Source organism: Neovison vison, chromosome 9 (genome assembly GCF_020171115.1).
Source record: "Neovison vison isolate M4711 chromosome 9, ASM_NN_V1, whole genome shotgun sequence".
NCBI classification, from domain to species: domain Eukaryota; kingdom Metazoa; phylum Chordata; class Mammalia; order Carnivora; family Mustelidae; genus Neogale; species Neogale vison.
This window is the reverse complement of record NC_058099.1, coordinates 53242344-53259105: the sequence shown is the minus strand read 5'-3', so window position 1 is coordinate 53259105 and position 16762 is coordinate 53242344. Positions and strand designations below refer to the sequence as shown.

At 40.8% G+C, this 16762-nt stretch overlaps 1 protein-coding gene across 1 annotated transcript in view; it reads right to left on the bottom strand.

Annotated features, from left to right (window-relative positions):
- LOC122917593 (FRAS1-related extracellular matrix protein 1-like) overlaps window positions 1–13638 on the bottom strand; it is a 65636-nt gene extending 51998 nt beyond the window's left edge. Inside the window, exons 1-4 of the mRNA XM_044265638.1 lie at window positions 13363–13638; window positions 8426–8520; window positions 5790–6100; window positions 4044–4255 (exon numbers count right to left, since the gene is read on the bottom strand). Of these exons, the coding sequence (XP_044121573.1) occupies window positions 4044–4255; window positions 5790–6100; window positions 8426–8520; window positions 13363–13593 (849 nt within the window). The 5' untranslated portion in view covers window positions 13594–13638. The remainder of the gene's footprint in view (window positions 1–4043; window positions 4256–5789; window positions 6101–8425; window positions 8521–13362) is intronic.
- Between the last annotated feature and the right edge of the window lie 3124 nt (window positions 13639–16762).

The window sequence follows — 16762 nt, the reverse complement described above, 5'->3', positions numbered from 1 at the left end:
TATATATATGTAATGGAATACAACTCAGCCATCAAAAACAATGAAATCTTGCCATTTGCAATGACATGGATAGAATTAGAGGGTATTATGCTAGGTGAAGTAAGTCAATCGGTGAAAGACAATTACCATATGATCTCACTCATATGTGGAATTTAAGAAACAAAACAGAGGACTGTATAGAAAGAGAGGGAAAATAAAACAAGATGAAATCGAGAGGGAGACATACCATAAGAGATCCTTTTTTTTTATTTTTTTAAGATTTTATATATTTGACAGAGAGACACAGAGAGAGGAACACAAACAGAGGGAGTGGGAGAAGTAGCAGGCTTCCACAGATCAGGGAGCCCAATGTGGGGTTCGATCCCAGGGATCATGACATCTAATGACAACCACCCAGGCATCCCCCATAAGAGACTCTTAATCATAGGGAACAAATTGAGGATTGCTGGAGGGGAGGGATGGGGTAACTGGAGTTAGACATTAAGGAGGGCATGTGATGTAATGAGCACTGGGTACTATATAAGACTGATGAATCACAGAGGTAGATAAGACCTCTACCTCTGAAACTAATAATACATTGTATGTTAATTAATTGAATTTAAATTTTAAACCCCTCCCCACAAAAAAGGACAGTGTGGGTGGGCAGTTAAGATTGATAAAATATACAAGCAAGTATTCTTATAAGCATCATTATATTTAATATTATTCTGGCCAAACCAGTGGGGAATAGAGAAAAAAAAAAAAAAGGAGGAATAATTACTGAAAAAGAAAAGACAAAATTATCGTCATTAGTGAAAGACATAATTATGGTCTTCAAAAGCCCAAAGAACTGAAAAATTCTTAGAATAATTGAATTCAAGAAAGAAGCCAGATAAAAGAAAATTATACCAAAAATAGCTTTCCTATTTATTATCAGTAACCAATGAGAAGATATAATGGAGGGAAAAGTGTCTATTCACAGTAATTTCTCAAAAGCAAACTGCCTAGGACTGAACTAATAAGTGTGCTCAACTTACATGAAGAAAACTGCAAATTTTACAGAAACACATCAAAGAACATTTGCCTAGATGAGTGAGGTCCCTCATTTCTGGATGAGAGTGCTCAGTGTGGTAAATGTTCTAATATTCCAATTATTTCCAAAATAATTTATAGTTTTAATCCCATCCTGATAAAAATACATAGGCATTTACTTTAATGGAAATAAATGATTTAATTCTTTATTGAGAACTAAGATTAGGTGAGCATGGATAAGAAAACTTTGAAGACAAGTGATAAGGAAGAACTTGCCTGTAAAATATTAAAGTGTTTTATTGACCTTTTATATTTAGAATAACTGATACTGGCACAGAAATAAGGAGGTATATCTAAGAAACAACAGAGCTAGCCTTTCTATTCAATAGAAGAAGCATCAAAAATCAATGAGAAACAGGTTCATTATTCAACATCTAGTGTTGAAATTTTTGACTACTTGGAGAAAAAAACTGTTCCTGTGTTTCACAATATGATGAAATTCATTTCAGATGGATTAAAAAGGCAACTGTAAACAAGAAAATCTTAAGAACCTAGAAGAAATTATGGATGAAATAGTCATTTAGTCACTTGATGAGGACAGACTGTACAAATATAAAAATAATAAAATAACAAGATTCAAAATCTTCAAATATAGTATAAATTCAGTCACATAAAACAAAACCAACATTGGTGTGCATGTCTCCTGACCATGAGGGTGCATACGTGTGTGTGTAAAAAGTGGGAGAAACATAGCTCATTTCGTTTTCTTCTTGTTTTGCTTTCTGTGTGTTTTTCAAAAAAAATTCTCTGAGAGCACCTGGGTGGCTTAGTGGGTTAAAGCTTCTGCCTTCGGCTCAGGTCATGATCCCAGGGCTCTGGGATCGAGCCCCACATCGGGCTCTCTGCTCAGCGGGAAGCCTGCTTCCTCCTCTCTCTCTCTGCCTGCCTCTCTGCCTGCTTGTGATCTCTGTCTGTCAAATAAATAAATAAAATCTTAAAAAAAAAATTCTCTGCAGTGAACACATTACTTTGATATTCATAAAGGAATGTTTTATGATGCCAAATTGACTATGGAGTAGGTTAATTAATAAAACAAGAAGGTCATTTTACGGGGTAAAATCCCAATCAAACTGATCTAAAAATATAAACAATAAAGCCCTAACTCAATATAGTGAAGTAAAATTAAAAAATCAGGATGAGAGACTATGGACTCTGAAAAACAGTCTAAGGGGTTTGAAGTGGCGGTGGGGTGGGAGGTTGGGGTACCAGGTGGTGGGTATTATAGAGGGCACGGATTGCATGGAGCACTGGGTGTGGTGAAAAAATAATGAATACTGTTATGCTGAAAATAAATAAAAAATAAATTTAAAAAATCAGGAAGAAAAATGAGTATATATATTTTTTAATGGAGATAAGTCAATCAAAGTGAAAGTTTTGGGGCACCTGGGTGGCTCAGTCAATTAAGCATCCAACTCTTGATTTCAGCTTGGGTCATGATCTCAGGGTCCTGAGATCGAACCCCGTGTCAGGCTCTGCACTGAGCATGGAACCTGTTTGAGATTCTCTCTCTTTTCCCTGTGTTCCCCCTGTCCCCACTCATTCTCTCTCTCTCTCTTAAAATAAAACAAAATAAAATAAGATAAAAGTAAAAATATTTTTGTGTCACAAAGACAAGAAGACATCTACTACTAGTTAGGAGACCTAGAATTTAGTTCTGACTCGGTCATAAAACAGTTGTGTATGCATGTGCAAGGTATATGATTTCTCTGATCACTATTATACAACAAGTTGTTTGGGCTACACCAGTTGTTTCCAAACCTAGCTGATGATCCATTTTTTTTCCTGGGTGGCTTTTTTAACTAGCAAAATACGCCCCATGCTTACTATGTACTAGGCTTTGCACCAACTGCCTTTTATCTTGTTTATTTCTCTCAATTACTCTAAGAAGTCGATTCCATTATTTCCATTTTAAGATTTATTAAAATGAGGCATAAAATCCAAGTCAAATAGCTAGTTAAACACACATTTGAACCCAGGCAAAGTAGGCACAGGGTTCATGCTCTTAGCTATTAATGTTAGACTCAGAAATCTTTTTAAAAATCTTTGAAAATTCACCAGGTGATTTGACCAGACCAACTCAAAGTTGTTGTTTTTTTATCTCAATTCTATAATTCTCTGATCCTGTCTTGTCATTTTCTTATCATTTTGTATTTTATCCATTCCTTGGGAGTGACAATGTTCAATATCTGACTTTCTTGGGAGAAATCCTGTGAGAAGTCAAATTTTGAAAGATGGAGGTCTCTCATGACTCTAATCTTGGATCATCTTTTGTCAGCACAGAATCCAAGCTGTTTCAGCTGGTACACAGTTGCCCCAAATAAAACAAATTATAGAGTACATGAATCAATTCAGTAGGGTGTTAACTATTTCATATAAATTGATTTCATCTTCTACCTTCATTTCAATGTCAAGAGATCAATAAGAAGAAAGGGCAGGGGGATTTGAAAGAGACTGAAAAATGGAGGGGGCCTTGGGCCGTCTCCTTGAAGGCCTGGTCTTCCATCTGCCAGTCTAAAAGAGTAAAAAGGATATAAACCACTATACCCATAATACTGGGACTGACTTGCTCTTTGTCTCCCACAGCCTTGCCTAGTTGATTTGTGGACCCCCTCATTTCCTCTAACAGGCGAAAAGAGTTTCTAACCAAGATGGAGGGAAATGAAGCCTGGAAGAGAGGGTGCTCCAAAAGACCAAATGTCAAGCTAAAAAAAACTGAAGGAAGAGGCGTAAGAAGGGTAGCATGTGACCAAACCAGACCTTCCTCCATTGCCTTAGAGGGGCAAAGCTAGAAGAGAGGCAGGGAAGGGATATTATACACTTATATTCTGCAGCTCTAATGAGTCACTGGGCAGTCCCATCCATGGTAGCACAGGAGCTGTCCCTGGCGTGGCAGCCAGCACGAGAACCCCCACAAAAGTGGCTCTCTTGCTACAGATCAGCTGGGGACACAAACACATAACCCCCAACTCTACCTTGTACACAATTTTGCTCCTGCCATCTATGAGGTCCAGCTGGATGGAGATGTAGTCGATGTTGGGAGAAGGGGGATCTGTGTGTTGATAGCGAAGCCCCATCAGCAGGAACGCCTCACAGCTCACCTTGGCACTTCCCATTTTCTTCAGTCCCAGGGCACAGCTTCCACCTGGACACCTCAGTTCTGTTCCCAGTTCTAGAATGTACAGCACTGATTTGAGACAGCTACTTGAGCACGAATGTGAAATTTTTAAAAATCCTCCCTCCCGTGGATCCTGACTGCCTCCGGAATACCCACGCATACCCTCTAATCATTCACAGAGAGGGATGGCATTGTTCGATAACCCTATAACTTCTTTTCCTGAAAAGAACGGTTGACCCGTTTTCTCCCGAGATCCTTGCCCACGGAATGTTACATTGAGAGAAAAAAATAATAAAATACATGTTCTGGTGACTGAACATCCCTGACAAATAGGCCACTGGGTCAAGACAGGCTTTCCACAGTCTAGTGCTGGTCTTCCTTCACAGCATGCACGTCCACGGCTCCATCATGCACTCTCTCCAAGGCTGTTCGACATGCTGAAATTCGCTCCCCACCGTGTTCATCACACCCCCAAGTCCTGACACCTTTCCAGGTCCCCTTAGTCCTTTTACTAAACCCTCCTTTAAGTAATCTTTGACAGCCTGAACCAACCTGCTCTCTCCCACTAAAAACCACCATCATCTCTTCAAGAGTGTGTCTCTTTCTCTGCCCAACTTCTTTTTACAGTCATGCAGGGTGATACCCCTAGGCCACTTATTTTTTGAGTGGCCTTTCCCTGTTGTATAAAATGAGTGTTCTAATTTTTAGCCAGATGGTCATGAACACTAAATGGGTGGGTTCATGTGCAAACATACCTTTAGCTGTAAATTGTTGCCCAAATTCAAGGTATCACTATGACTGTGATTATTGGTCTTCCCATAGTGCCTAGAACATTATTATGCACAGAGGAGGTACCCCAAATACACTGATTAGATGAGTAACAGAAGGGACATCATCCATCAACTCCTCCTGATTTAAAGCACAGCTACTGGCCACCTGCTCTACGTCAAACTTATTTGTAATCAAATAATACTTAATAAATGCACAAGCTGTTCTTACTACGACTGCCACTGTGAAGAACAGCTGACCATCACTGAGTGCCTGCTATGGGCCCGACACCATGCGAAGCCCACTGCATGCACGTGATCTCATTTACTCCATCCGGCCACAAACTTGGGGAGCAGCTACTATCTTTGCCCATTTTACAGAGACTTAACCAGGTTAAATATGTTACCTAAAATCACTTAGGAAATAAAGAGCAGAAGCTGTTTCAAACCCAGGTCTCTCTGATTCCAAAGTCCATACTCTTGACCACTAGCCAACATTTTTCAACCAGTTATTATATCAAAGATATAAGATATTTTTTTTCAAAGTAGAAGATGACTATTAACAGATGTTTTTGTCAGTTCTATTAACATTTGGGTACATATTAAAATATACATATGAGGGGAGCCTGGGTAGTTCAGTCGGTTAAGCATCTGACTCTTGGTGTTGGCTCAGGTCGTGAGATAGAGCCCCACATCAGGCTCCAAGCTCAGCAGGGAGTCTGCTTGAGATTCTCTCTCCCACTTTCTCTCTCTCCCTCCACCATTCTCACTTTCTCCCTCTCCCTCCCTCTCTTGCTTATAAATAAATCTTCAAAAAAAATAACAAAAAAGAACACAGTACATACGAGTCTCAGGGAAAAAACTGTGTGGCTGATCTCCACGAGGTTTTTCTGGCCGAGGCTCCAGCAGGACCATCTGACCGTGGGCTGGCAGCCGGCTTCCCACAGGATCCAGCCTGATCGTACACTCCAGGCCAGCCGTTCTCTCATAATCGAATCTGAGGAGGTTCTTATCAATGGCTGGGGAAAGGCCATAGAATTCAGACACCTCCAGGACATTGTTACTCCTACGGATGATGTTACAGTCTGGTTCGAGGAGATAGACCCGCAGGATAAAGGTTTCTGTGAAGGTATCAGTCTCAGTAAATCTGTGGAGAGAGCAAAGCAAAGGCAATGTTTACCAGAGTTCAGGTACACTTCCAGTATCTAAAGACTGACTTTATAAAATGTGCATATAGGGTAGAGTTTGGATTTTGTTATATACTCTACTCCCAATCTCTGTTCTCTTCCTTTCTTCTCCTTATCCTGGTGTCAACTCCTTTATCTGCCATCTCCCTCCCCAATGAGCTTGCTTTCCACACCTTCTCTCAAACCCATCATCCACGTTGATATGTAATGATGGCTGGGAGCTCAGAGTCTCACTTCTAGCACATCTGTCATTTGAGTAGCAAGCTTGTGTAATTTATGGATCGGGTTTTAATTCAGGATTGAAAGGATGAGGAGTTTCTGAAGCATCAACACCTTTCTGCGCTTCAGAAACCTATGAGAGACATTGTAAATTCCACTTTACAGAGGGGGAATCTGAGGCAGAGAGAGGCCAAGTAGCTCGCCAAAGGAGCTGAGGGGGAGGAGAGAGGGGAATAAGCATGTTCTCTGATTTTCTGCCTCTAACTCCTCTAAATATTTTCTTTCGAATGTCCTCCAGCAGGTGCTTTGACTGAGCCCTGCTTGCCTTCTCCCCTATCCTGCCCCTTGGAAACTCAAGGAAGAAGTGGGAGAAGCCAGAACCACCAGCTTTTCCAGCCTTCCAGGCAAGCTATCCAAAGTTAGTTTTTTAACTCTAAAGCCTTAGAAAGATCAAACATCTCTGTGTGCTGTTGATATAGAATCTCTGGGTACTATTTCATTTTTTGAGCACAGCATTGTGTTCAAGCCTCTCTTTCAGCCCTTGTTCACATTACAGTTATCTACCATATTTTGCATCAGATTATGAACACCAAAAATCCATGAATCTTCATTCTTGTGTTTCCTATGCCCAGCATTGGGCCTTGAGTTATAGTAGGTGATTATAAGTGTCCATAGAACGATTCAATATGCTAGTGTCTTCTACAAAACTCTTTGCAATAGTACTGTGGTACTAAAGGGAAATTCATACTAAGATATTTCAGCCAGATATTCATAACCGCCGTAAAACCGAGTAAAAATCTATCTAAAAGCCTACTCCAAAAATCTATCTAAAAGCCTGGGTGGCTCAGTCAGTTAAGCATCGGCCTTTGGCTCAGATCATATTCCCAGGGTCCTGGCATCGAGCCCCATGTCAGGCTCTCCCCTCAGCTGGGAGCCTGCTTCTCCCTCGCCCTCTGCCTGCCTCTCCTTCTGTTGTGCTCTCTCCCTATCAAATAAGTCAGTAAAATCTTGAAGAAAAAAAAAAAAAACAAAAAACCTACTCCACCTACTGCATTGTCAGTTACCTCTATGAAGTGAGCAATACCATAACCATGAACTTAATTTTTAAGCTAAGTTTTACTGAGATGAAATTTACCTTTTTAAAGTATACAACTCAGTGGTTTTTAGTATATTCATAAGGTGGTGCAACCTTCACAACCACCTAATTCCAGAACGTTTTTATTCCCACAGAAAGAAATCCATACCCGTTAGTGATCACTCCCCATTTGCCCTTCCCCCGGCCCCTGGCAACCACTAATCTGCGTTCTGCGTTTTATGAATTTGCCTTTTCTAGAAAAGGTATGTGATCTTTTGTGTCTGGTGTGTTTCATTTCGCATGATGGTCTCGAGGTTCGCCCATGTTACAGCCTACATCAGTAACTTCATCCGCTGAGTAATAGTCCATTGTATGGATACACCACATTTTGTTCACACATTCATCAGTTGGGTTATTTCAAATTTTTAGCTATTATGAATGATGCTACAATGAAGATCTGTGTGCAAGTTTTGGGGGAAATAAAGGTTTTTATTTCTCTTACACATTTATTTAAGAGTAGAATTGCTGGCTCACACAGTCACTCTGTACTTAACTTTATAGCTGATTATTTAAACATTTTTATCATTTAATATGCTTACGATTAGAAGACATACTTGACTTCTTATTAACTCAGCAGCTGATAATCAAAATAAAGAATAGCACTCAATTTTGGAATATGTTTTCTGAGTTCTTTTTAAGAATTTGTATTTCGTAATTTTAATTTCCCATCATGAGCAGGAAGGTAGATCACCAGAGTGACCTGTACAAGAACTCTACAGGGGAACAGGACAGAAGCTTTCCACAGAAAAGCTCCCAGGAAGATGATACAAATAAAGATGATTGGAAGTCGACAATTCTTGCCTCACCTACTTAGGTCCCCAGTTTCTATTGATTACTTGCTTGTTTGGGATCTAGCAACTAGCCTCATGATAACATCAATCTATAGAAAAATCCTGAAGAAGTACACAGAATGGTTATGTGTGCTGCTTACCTGTAAAGTCTAAGCTTCACTGTGTCTTCATCAAGAATCGGGCAACCATTATGAATATACTTTACTTCATTGGGAAGGAAATGGCAGTCAAAGACCTAGTTCACATGAAGAAATGGATAAATATTTGTGAAAAAAATTGGTACACGATTAGATGTTTCTGGCAGCAGAGTACCGCCTGGGGAAACCATGGTCTGTTAGAACGGTGTGTCTGAGTGTGTATATGTGTGCGTACACGTGTCCATGTTGTAACCACCACCATCTCTGCCCACCTCTGTGCCCGCTCCCAGCCTGCTTCTATAGACATGTCTTATTTTAAGAATACCTAAACCATGGGGTGCCTGGGTAGCTCAGTGGGTTAAGCCTCTGTCTTCAGCTCAGGTCATGATCCCAGGGTCCTGGGATCCAGCCCTGCATCGGGCTCTCCGCTCAGCGGGGAGCCTGCTTCCCACTCTCTCTCTGCCTGCCTCTCTGCCTACTTGTGATCTCATCTCAATCTCTGTCAAATAAATAAATAAAATATTTAAAAAAAAAGAATATCTAAACCATGATAATGCAAACAGATCAAGCAGATATATTAAGGAGTAATTATCTCTTAAAATGATTCTGTTCACAGTCTCCAGTATATTTAAACTATGGTTCCATTTATCAAAATATAATACACCCACACCCTTCAGAGGTTCATAGCAATGGAATTAGAGGCCTACCTGTGCATATGCATGAAAAGGTACACATTACCCCACACACAAACACACTGTATTAATTTTATATCTTTTTCTTTTCCTTTCTTTCTTTCTTTTCCAAATAGCATTTTTATATTCAAAAATGAAGCCACAGGCTATGGACACTGTTGTGGTTGATCAGAGCCAAACGTGGTCCCAAACTGCTTCTCATATAATTGCAAAAGACTTCTTTACTGGTTACTAACAGCAGAAATGGTTGATGAGGGGGCATGGGTGGTTAAGCGCCTGCCTTCAGCTTGGGTTGTGATCCCCAGGTCCTGGAATCAAGTCCCACCTGGGGTTTCCTACTCAGTGGAGAGCCTGATTCTCACTCCACCTCTCCCTCCCTGACCCCCTTTGCTCATGCACTTTCCTTCTCTCAAATAAATAAACAAAATCTTTTTTAAAATAGTTGATGAAACCAATAGCAAGCTAAAGGTAATTTCTTCCAATCCAAATAAAATTATAATTAACTGAATCACTTTTAAGGAAATTGTACCATTGTATTTTGGGAACTCTCTTTTTTGGGGGGTGGGAGGGGACTGTAATTCTTAAAAGAATTTTCTCTCCCAACCACACCATGACTCTCCTTCTGCCCAACCTGACTTGTCAGAGTGTTAAGAAATACCCTTGAAGTATCCCCATACCATAACTGTTGAGTTCATGGTGTTTAGCCTACATTTTGTCACAGTTTCAAACATTTACAGACAACATCATCCTCTCTAAGACTTTACTACTAATACAAATGATCTTCTTTTCCCACAGACATCATTGGTTCCTCTTTTTAATTGACAACAAAGAAGGAGATAAAGGAAAGACCTTCCCCATGTCATTGACAAATAGTCCTGGTGATAAAGAGACAATCTGGTTTGTTAAAAGAAACATCTGTTTTATTTTCGTAATATGTTTTCCTTTTATAAAAGGCGACAACCATAATTGTCCATAAATTTACTAACTAAAACAAAGGAGAGCTAAATCCTTTTCTAATTACTGTCTAGCCTTGGTTTTTTCCACTTCAACTGCTTTTCAATTACAATTTATAATTAAATTGTCACACATTCCTAATTCATTACTCACTTTAATGACAGTATACTGGTTCAACCTAGAGATGTTTTCTTACGGCCGCATTTCTGATTCAAAAAAGCAAGCTCAGCTCTAAACTGAGGGAATTTTCCACCCAGGAAATGTCTTGCTTTGAAACAGGTGTGAGAAGTGCTCTGTGTGAGGAAGTCGTGTCCTAAAACATGGGGAAAACATATTGCCACAGACCTTGTCTAATTGACTACATCAGGAGGATTATCTAAACAGAAGGTACTGGTGTGCGCCAATGGAAATCCCTTTCCAAATATCCAATAGGAAAATGAACCTGTTGGTCCTAAGACAAACTTCAGTAATGAAATGAAAACACTAATTGAACAGATGTTAAACAAAACATTTTCTGTGCAAATCAAATAAAACTGTTCATTACACAGCAGGGTGTTGTTAATAGTCATCTCACTAGAAACGGGTTCACATAAGCCTTGCTTTCAACTTATTGGTAAGTGCTATTAAAGAATAATGCTTAGGCTTTGTGTGTATGCACGCGCATTCAGCTATGCTTAATTTCAAAAACACCATAAGAAATCAAGCCTTGGAAGCGTTGCATTAAAAATAGGCACATAATCTTCCCCACCCCCCAAAAAAAAAGAAAAGAAAAAACAACAGACTTTATGTAGGAATCTGGTTTCTGTTGAAATTATCATACTAAAGTAGGAAGATCATCCGGGAGTTTGAGAAACAAAGTTTTCTGGATACATAGATTTCCTTCTGGTACAAATATCTGACAAAAGGGTAATGAAACGCCACAGCTCAATGGGTTCCTTTTCCACACAATAAATTTTAGAAGATACAAGTCACATATTTACTTTAGACCATACAAATCCATTTGAGATGCCACATTTACCTCCAGAAATGCGCTCACTGAACATTTTCTCATTTTAAAGCCACAGCACTTGAGGAGACAAGTTAGGACTTTTTTGGAGCCCCATCCCTGGCCTGCCTGTTCAGACATCCCTAAATCAGACAGGCACGCTGTTTCTGCTCCATATTCTTTCCAGCAACTGGATTTTTGTCTTAAAATCAGAGAAATTTTGGAATGGAGATGACTAGGAGATCTCTTACAACCCTTGACCCCAAATAAGTGTTTTACCTGATTGTAGTCACTTAGATGCTCTTTCACTCTCTAGTATCTCAGAGACAGCCAGATGGCAAAGACCATTAAACATCACCAAAAATAAATAGTGGAGACAATTCCACTACTTGCGGAGAAAGTACTATATATACGTTTATGAGTCATAGGCTATTTGAGACAGGGAGAGGATACTCCTCAGAGGCTGACTTAAGGAACAGTATATTCTCCCCAAATTACTTTCTAAGGAGGGAGAATCTGGTGAAGAACAGGACATTTGCTTTGCATGCTTAGCACCAGAGATAATAAACCAGGAAGACATTTTTTTCTCTTCCCTCATAAAATATTCAACCTCACTTCTAAATAAATATTGAATGATTTTAAAAAATATATTGATTGGAAAGGGTACCAAATTACGAGTTCATTTCTCGATAAGGCACCCATATACATCCGTGCAGCCACGGACTCCCGTGTTCTAGGACTAGGGTCCTCTATTGCTCTCTAAAACTCCAAGGATTTGCTTTTAACAAACTGAGTCCTTGTAGTTAGGACTCCATGTTCTGTAGTTGAGCTTATTCATGTCACCTACTCATTGCCCTTAGTCATGTGGGATCTAGGTATGAGCCACCTCAGGTCTCTCTTCTTTCTCTGACTGTAAGTTCGACCAACCAAACTTCCACTGGGCACCTGGGTGGCTTAGTTCCTTAAGCATCTGACTTAGGCTCAGGTCATGATCTTGGGGTCCTGGAATGGACCCCAAGTCCAGCAGGGAGTCTGCTTGCCCTTCCTCCTGCTCATGCTCTCTCTCTCTCTTATAAACAAAATCTTAAAAACATGCACACACACACTTTTGCAGTGCAAACGGTATTGGGAGAAAGTATAAAGATGCTGCAAGTCCCAAACACTTGGGACTACAACCCCTTGGGAGCTAGGACCATTACTGTATTCAGTTCGGAGGTGCCCATCAGAAGCTCTGAATGACAAAAGAAAATCTCCTGGGAAACTGGAGAGAGACATTTTGTTGCTGTCACATCAGGAATGCTCCCTAAGTAGAAATCCACCACAGAGTTGTGATGTATTTCAGAATTGGCCTATCCTCTGAGAGCAGTAAATCAAACAGCTTGCAATAACCACTTGAGTTAGTATCTATCTAAGGCCCCTTCCATTTGTCTCTACATCATCTAGTACCACTGTGGAGTAACTTCCTGGAATAAAAGTCTTTAGCCAAATGGAGAAGAAACTTAATGTTCACGGTTCACAAATAATGGTGCATGTTTCCAGAAGCAGCAGTAGCAGCCAGTGCAGAACATTCTCAAAATTGTCTGCATTGGGAGGAAGTTAAATCACAGTAGGGACGAGCCATAAAACCAGAACCAATTTCCTATTTTATATAGCGGTAAACTCCTACTTCAAGCAAGTACAATATATGATAATACAGACTTTTTTCAACCCAATGACTTTCAACCCAACCCGATGACCCAACCCAATAGAGTTCAACCCAGTAACTCTATTCTGCCCTTAGAAGATAATACTACAAAAGGATTGTGCCTATAATACTCTTAAATGATAAGGTCTCCAAGATTTTTACTAAAGGAAGACACTTTTCTACAGACATTTTTGAAGAAACAATGAATATTTAAAATGAAGTATTTTCACCTCTCCTTGCCATGTCTCTCCTCCCACTCCCCGGAATGTTCTAGTGATGGAAACAGATAAAAATGTCTTCACGTTTTACTTGTGCTATTCTGCGACCACAAGTGTAGCCTAAAACATATCTTGAAATCCTGACATCTTACCCAAAGGCACCCTGACTAGCAATGGATGAGCTCATTTGGGACAAGAATAATCCCATAAAGACTGATCATATCACACCACACAGGGCCTACTCCAACCTTTGAAAGGCTGTCCCATCCCTGTTTGGTTTCATTCGTTCCCTCTTTCTCTCTCTCTCTCTCTCTCTCTCTCACACACACACACACACACACACACACACCCATACACACTCACATTCACACACATGGCTGAATAGAAAAATCTCAGGAATGACCTACCTGTGGAGTTAGTTTCCCAACTCTTTGGGTCATTGGCTCGTTCATCACAACTTCCACTTTGCAAGCATCTTTCTCTTTGGGGATGACAAACTTCAGGTCATCTCCCGACAGGAAGGCAGAGCTGCCCTTCATCACCCTGACCCCACGGTTAAGGCTGATGAAGGTGGAACTGGCCCAGCCGAGGAGCAGCAGCAGCAGAGCACTGGGCCCACCCCAGTTCAGAGAGCTCATGCTGTCAGGGGCCAACTTGGTTTGTCCACTGGTGAAATCCCTTCAACACAAGAGGGCTTCTGTTCTTCCTCCAGAGATGTTAGCTCATAGTCCAAGGGGCAGGGCAAGGGGTCCTGACGATGTGCCCCAAGATCTTAACATGTCCCTTTCATTTCAAACCCAGACAAGGAGGCTTTTCAGGCACTCCCAGGGCTTTTAATAAAACTCGCTGATCACTCCTGACAACGCCGGCAAGATGAATGTGCCTCCCAAGTGCTTTTCTAATCCTGCAAATGAGAGGAGAGGTTGGAGGAAAGGGAGAGAGAGAGAGACCAAAAGGTTTGTGTGACTATTCAAAAGATCCCTGCTGGCAAAGGAATCTTTCAACCAGCCTATAATTTCAGCTAAATTAAAAACAAATAAACTAACTTGACCTCCAGGCCCATGTAAAAAGGCAGTGAAGCCATTTCACTACCCTGCTTGTAACTCCCGCTTCCGGACTCAGTGCTGCCCACCCCCAACCCCACCCTGCCCCAGGGGGATGTCACTTGTGTGGTCCCACAGGAGCCAACTAGCCTCACTCCCCAAGTACAGTGTTTGGTTGCCTGGGAGGTGAGCTCTGCTTCTGTTTCCTCATCTGTTGAATGAGGACCAGAGCCTAATCTGTAGAAGAGAGCTGACAGAATTATTTGCACGCTGTTTCAAACACTGAAGAATTCTTAATCATCATGACCCAAATAAGAAACGAGCTTCGTAATTTGCCCCATGAACACAACTCTGACATTGCTGGGCAATGAAGACCCTGAGAAACTCTTGAGTGTAAACTGGAGAACAGATGTTTTTCTAAGTGAACATTTTGGGGGGGTTTGTTTTCACATCAAAGAGACTAGGAATCAAGTCACATAGCTTGACTAGACATAGCTGACTCGGCGTATGCATACATGTTCGTATTGTCTATGACACTAATTGTAACATAATGCACTGAATCTGCACAAATGGGATCTTTGTTTCTACTTTCACCACTTAGAATTTCAAGATTATTTCTCTGTGTTCCATAACAGATATGACTCTGCCAAGTAAAACATATTGCAATAAATCCTCAGGTTCAGGCTAAGGTTGGGTGGACCAATGATGGTTGACTATGCCCATAGGAAGTCTTAACGTTTTAATGATTTCAACAAATTTCTGTACATAACCAAAGGATACTCAAATAAATGTTTGACCAAAGGGTGTACACAAAAAAATCACCCATGTTCAATACATCAAGGGAGGACTCATTCTCTTGTCATTGTTTGAAACCATTCACTTTTGAGGTAGTACATGACATACGTCACCTGGTATCTAAGGGGGGTGTACATTTTACAGAACAGTTTTTTGTTTTTTTTTTTAATGGCATCAATCTCAAACTAAAAGAGTTTCCACACTCCCACTGATGGTGTTGTCCACAATCTGGCTGAATGAGGTTGGCTTATTTGGGCAGAAATGTAAACTTTGCTGTTGAACCTTCACAACAAAGTCAAACCTGGTTTCCATTCATGTTTGACATCTAAGACCACTCAAGGGGGGGAGAAAAAAAAAAAAAAAGCAGCACATTCAGAAAGAAGACCATGGCTAAGTGTTTCTCAAAATGGAGAGGTAAGGGGAAAAACTTTGCTTTCTGAGATTTTTAAAGAATTAAATCAACCTGTAAAGGTCATAAGGACAGCAGGCTCTCATGCATCCCTCTTATCTCATATCACCTCCCTTCTCCTTTCCTGTTTTTTCCAAGATCCCCTGACTTTTTAACATGGGGAGCCTAGGGTCCTTGGACCTGGCTTTCGTCTACCCTTTCTCCCTAATGATCTCATTTCTTGGCTTTAAATACCACTTATATGCGAATGAGTCCCAAATTTATATCTCTAACCTTCTCCCTTAACTCTGGATTCCATACGGCACTGTCTATGTGACATCTTCCTAGGGGTGTTTAACAGACATCACATTCTTCATGTTGCCAAATTTGTGCTCTTGGTCCTCCCTCTCTCCCTCTCCCCGATCTCAATTAATGGCATCCAACTTTTTAGTTGTTCTCTCCTTTGTCTCAATGTTTAGTCTACCGCTAAACAGCGCAACAAAATCCTGTTCGTTTGCTGCAATGGACACAACTTAGGGTGACCTCCAAGAATTTCAGCCTATAGCATCCCAGAGTTCCCTCTGGGTGACAGCAGACTATCTGAGGCTTCGAAACAACAGAATAAGGCACAGGTGATGGGATGTCATTCCCATGGTCACACTATATAAGAAAAGAATCTGTCTTAGCAGACTGGGGCTCCAGGCTCTCCTGCTGAACTTGAAGAAGCAAGCGTCCCTGGGTTCTAGTCTGCCAACAGCCTAAATGAGCTCAGAAGAAGATGCAGCCTCAATCAAGCCTCCAGGTAAGACTGGCATCCAGCCTCCAGAGAAGATGCCTTGATTATCACCTGAAGCAAGGAACCCAGGTAAACTGTGACCAGACTCCCAAACAATGTCAGCTGTGAGATAAGAAATTTGTGTTAGGTCACTAAGTTTGTAGTAATTTGCTTACTTGGCAATATAAATTGAATGCATTCTTCTTCAAAACATATCCAGACTCCAACCACTTCTCACTTCCGTTGTTGTTATGAGAGCCAAGTTGTATCATCAACTCTTTGCTGGATGACTACAAATAGCATCCAATTTGACTTCCCCGCTTTGCCTCTTGCCTCCCCGATAGCCAAGCTTCAGCATGGCAGCCACAGGTCCTATTAAATATTACTTAGGTCACTTCCATGCCCCAAACCCCCAATGGCCTTTCATCTTAGTGTAAAAGCCATAAGGCAACCATGTATGTAACGTGTTTCTCTCTTACTTCTCTCATCTCCTCTTCTGTTTGTCTTTCCTTCACTTCCCCTGCTCTAGGCCCACTAGCATCTCTGCTTTTCCTCAAACATGTCAAGATTAGCCTTCTCTTGCTCCCATCCAGAACCTTCCCACTTGCTGTTAGCCTCTGGCTCATTCTTCTCTCGGATATTCTTCTTCTTATCTCACTGGCTCCCAGTTTTTCATCAAATGTAACACCTGCTCTGTACCACACCTAACCACTCCCTTAAAACATCTCTCCATCCCCAGCATTCTTTTCTGCTTTGTTTTCAACCTTAGTCCTTAAAACCATCTAATAATACATTTGCTTGTTTAC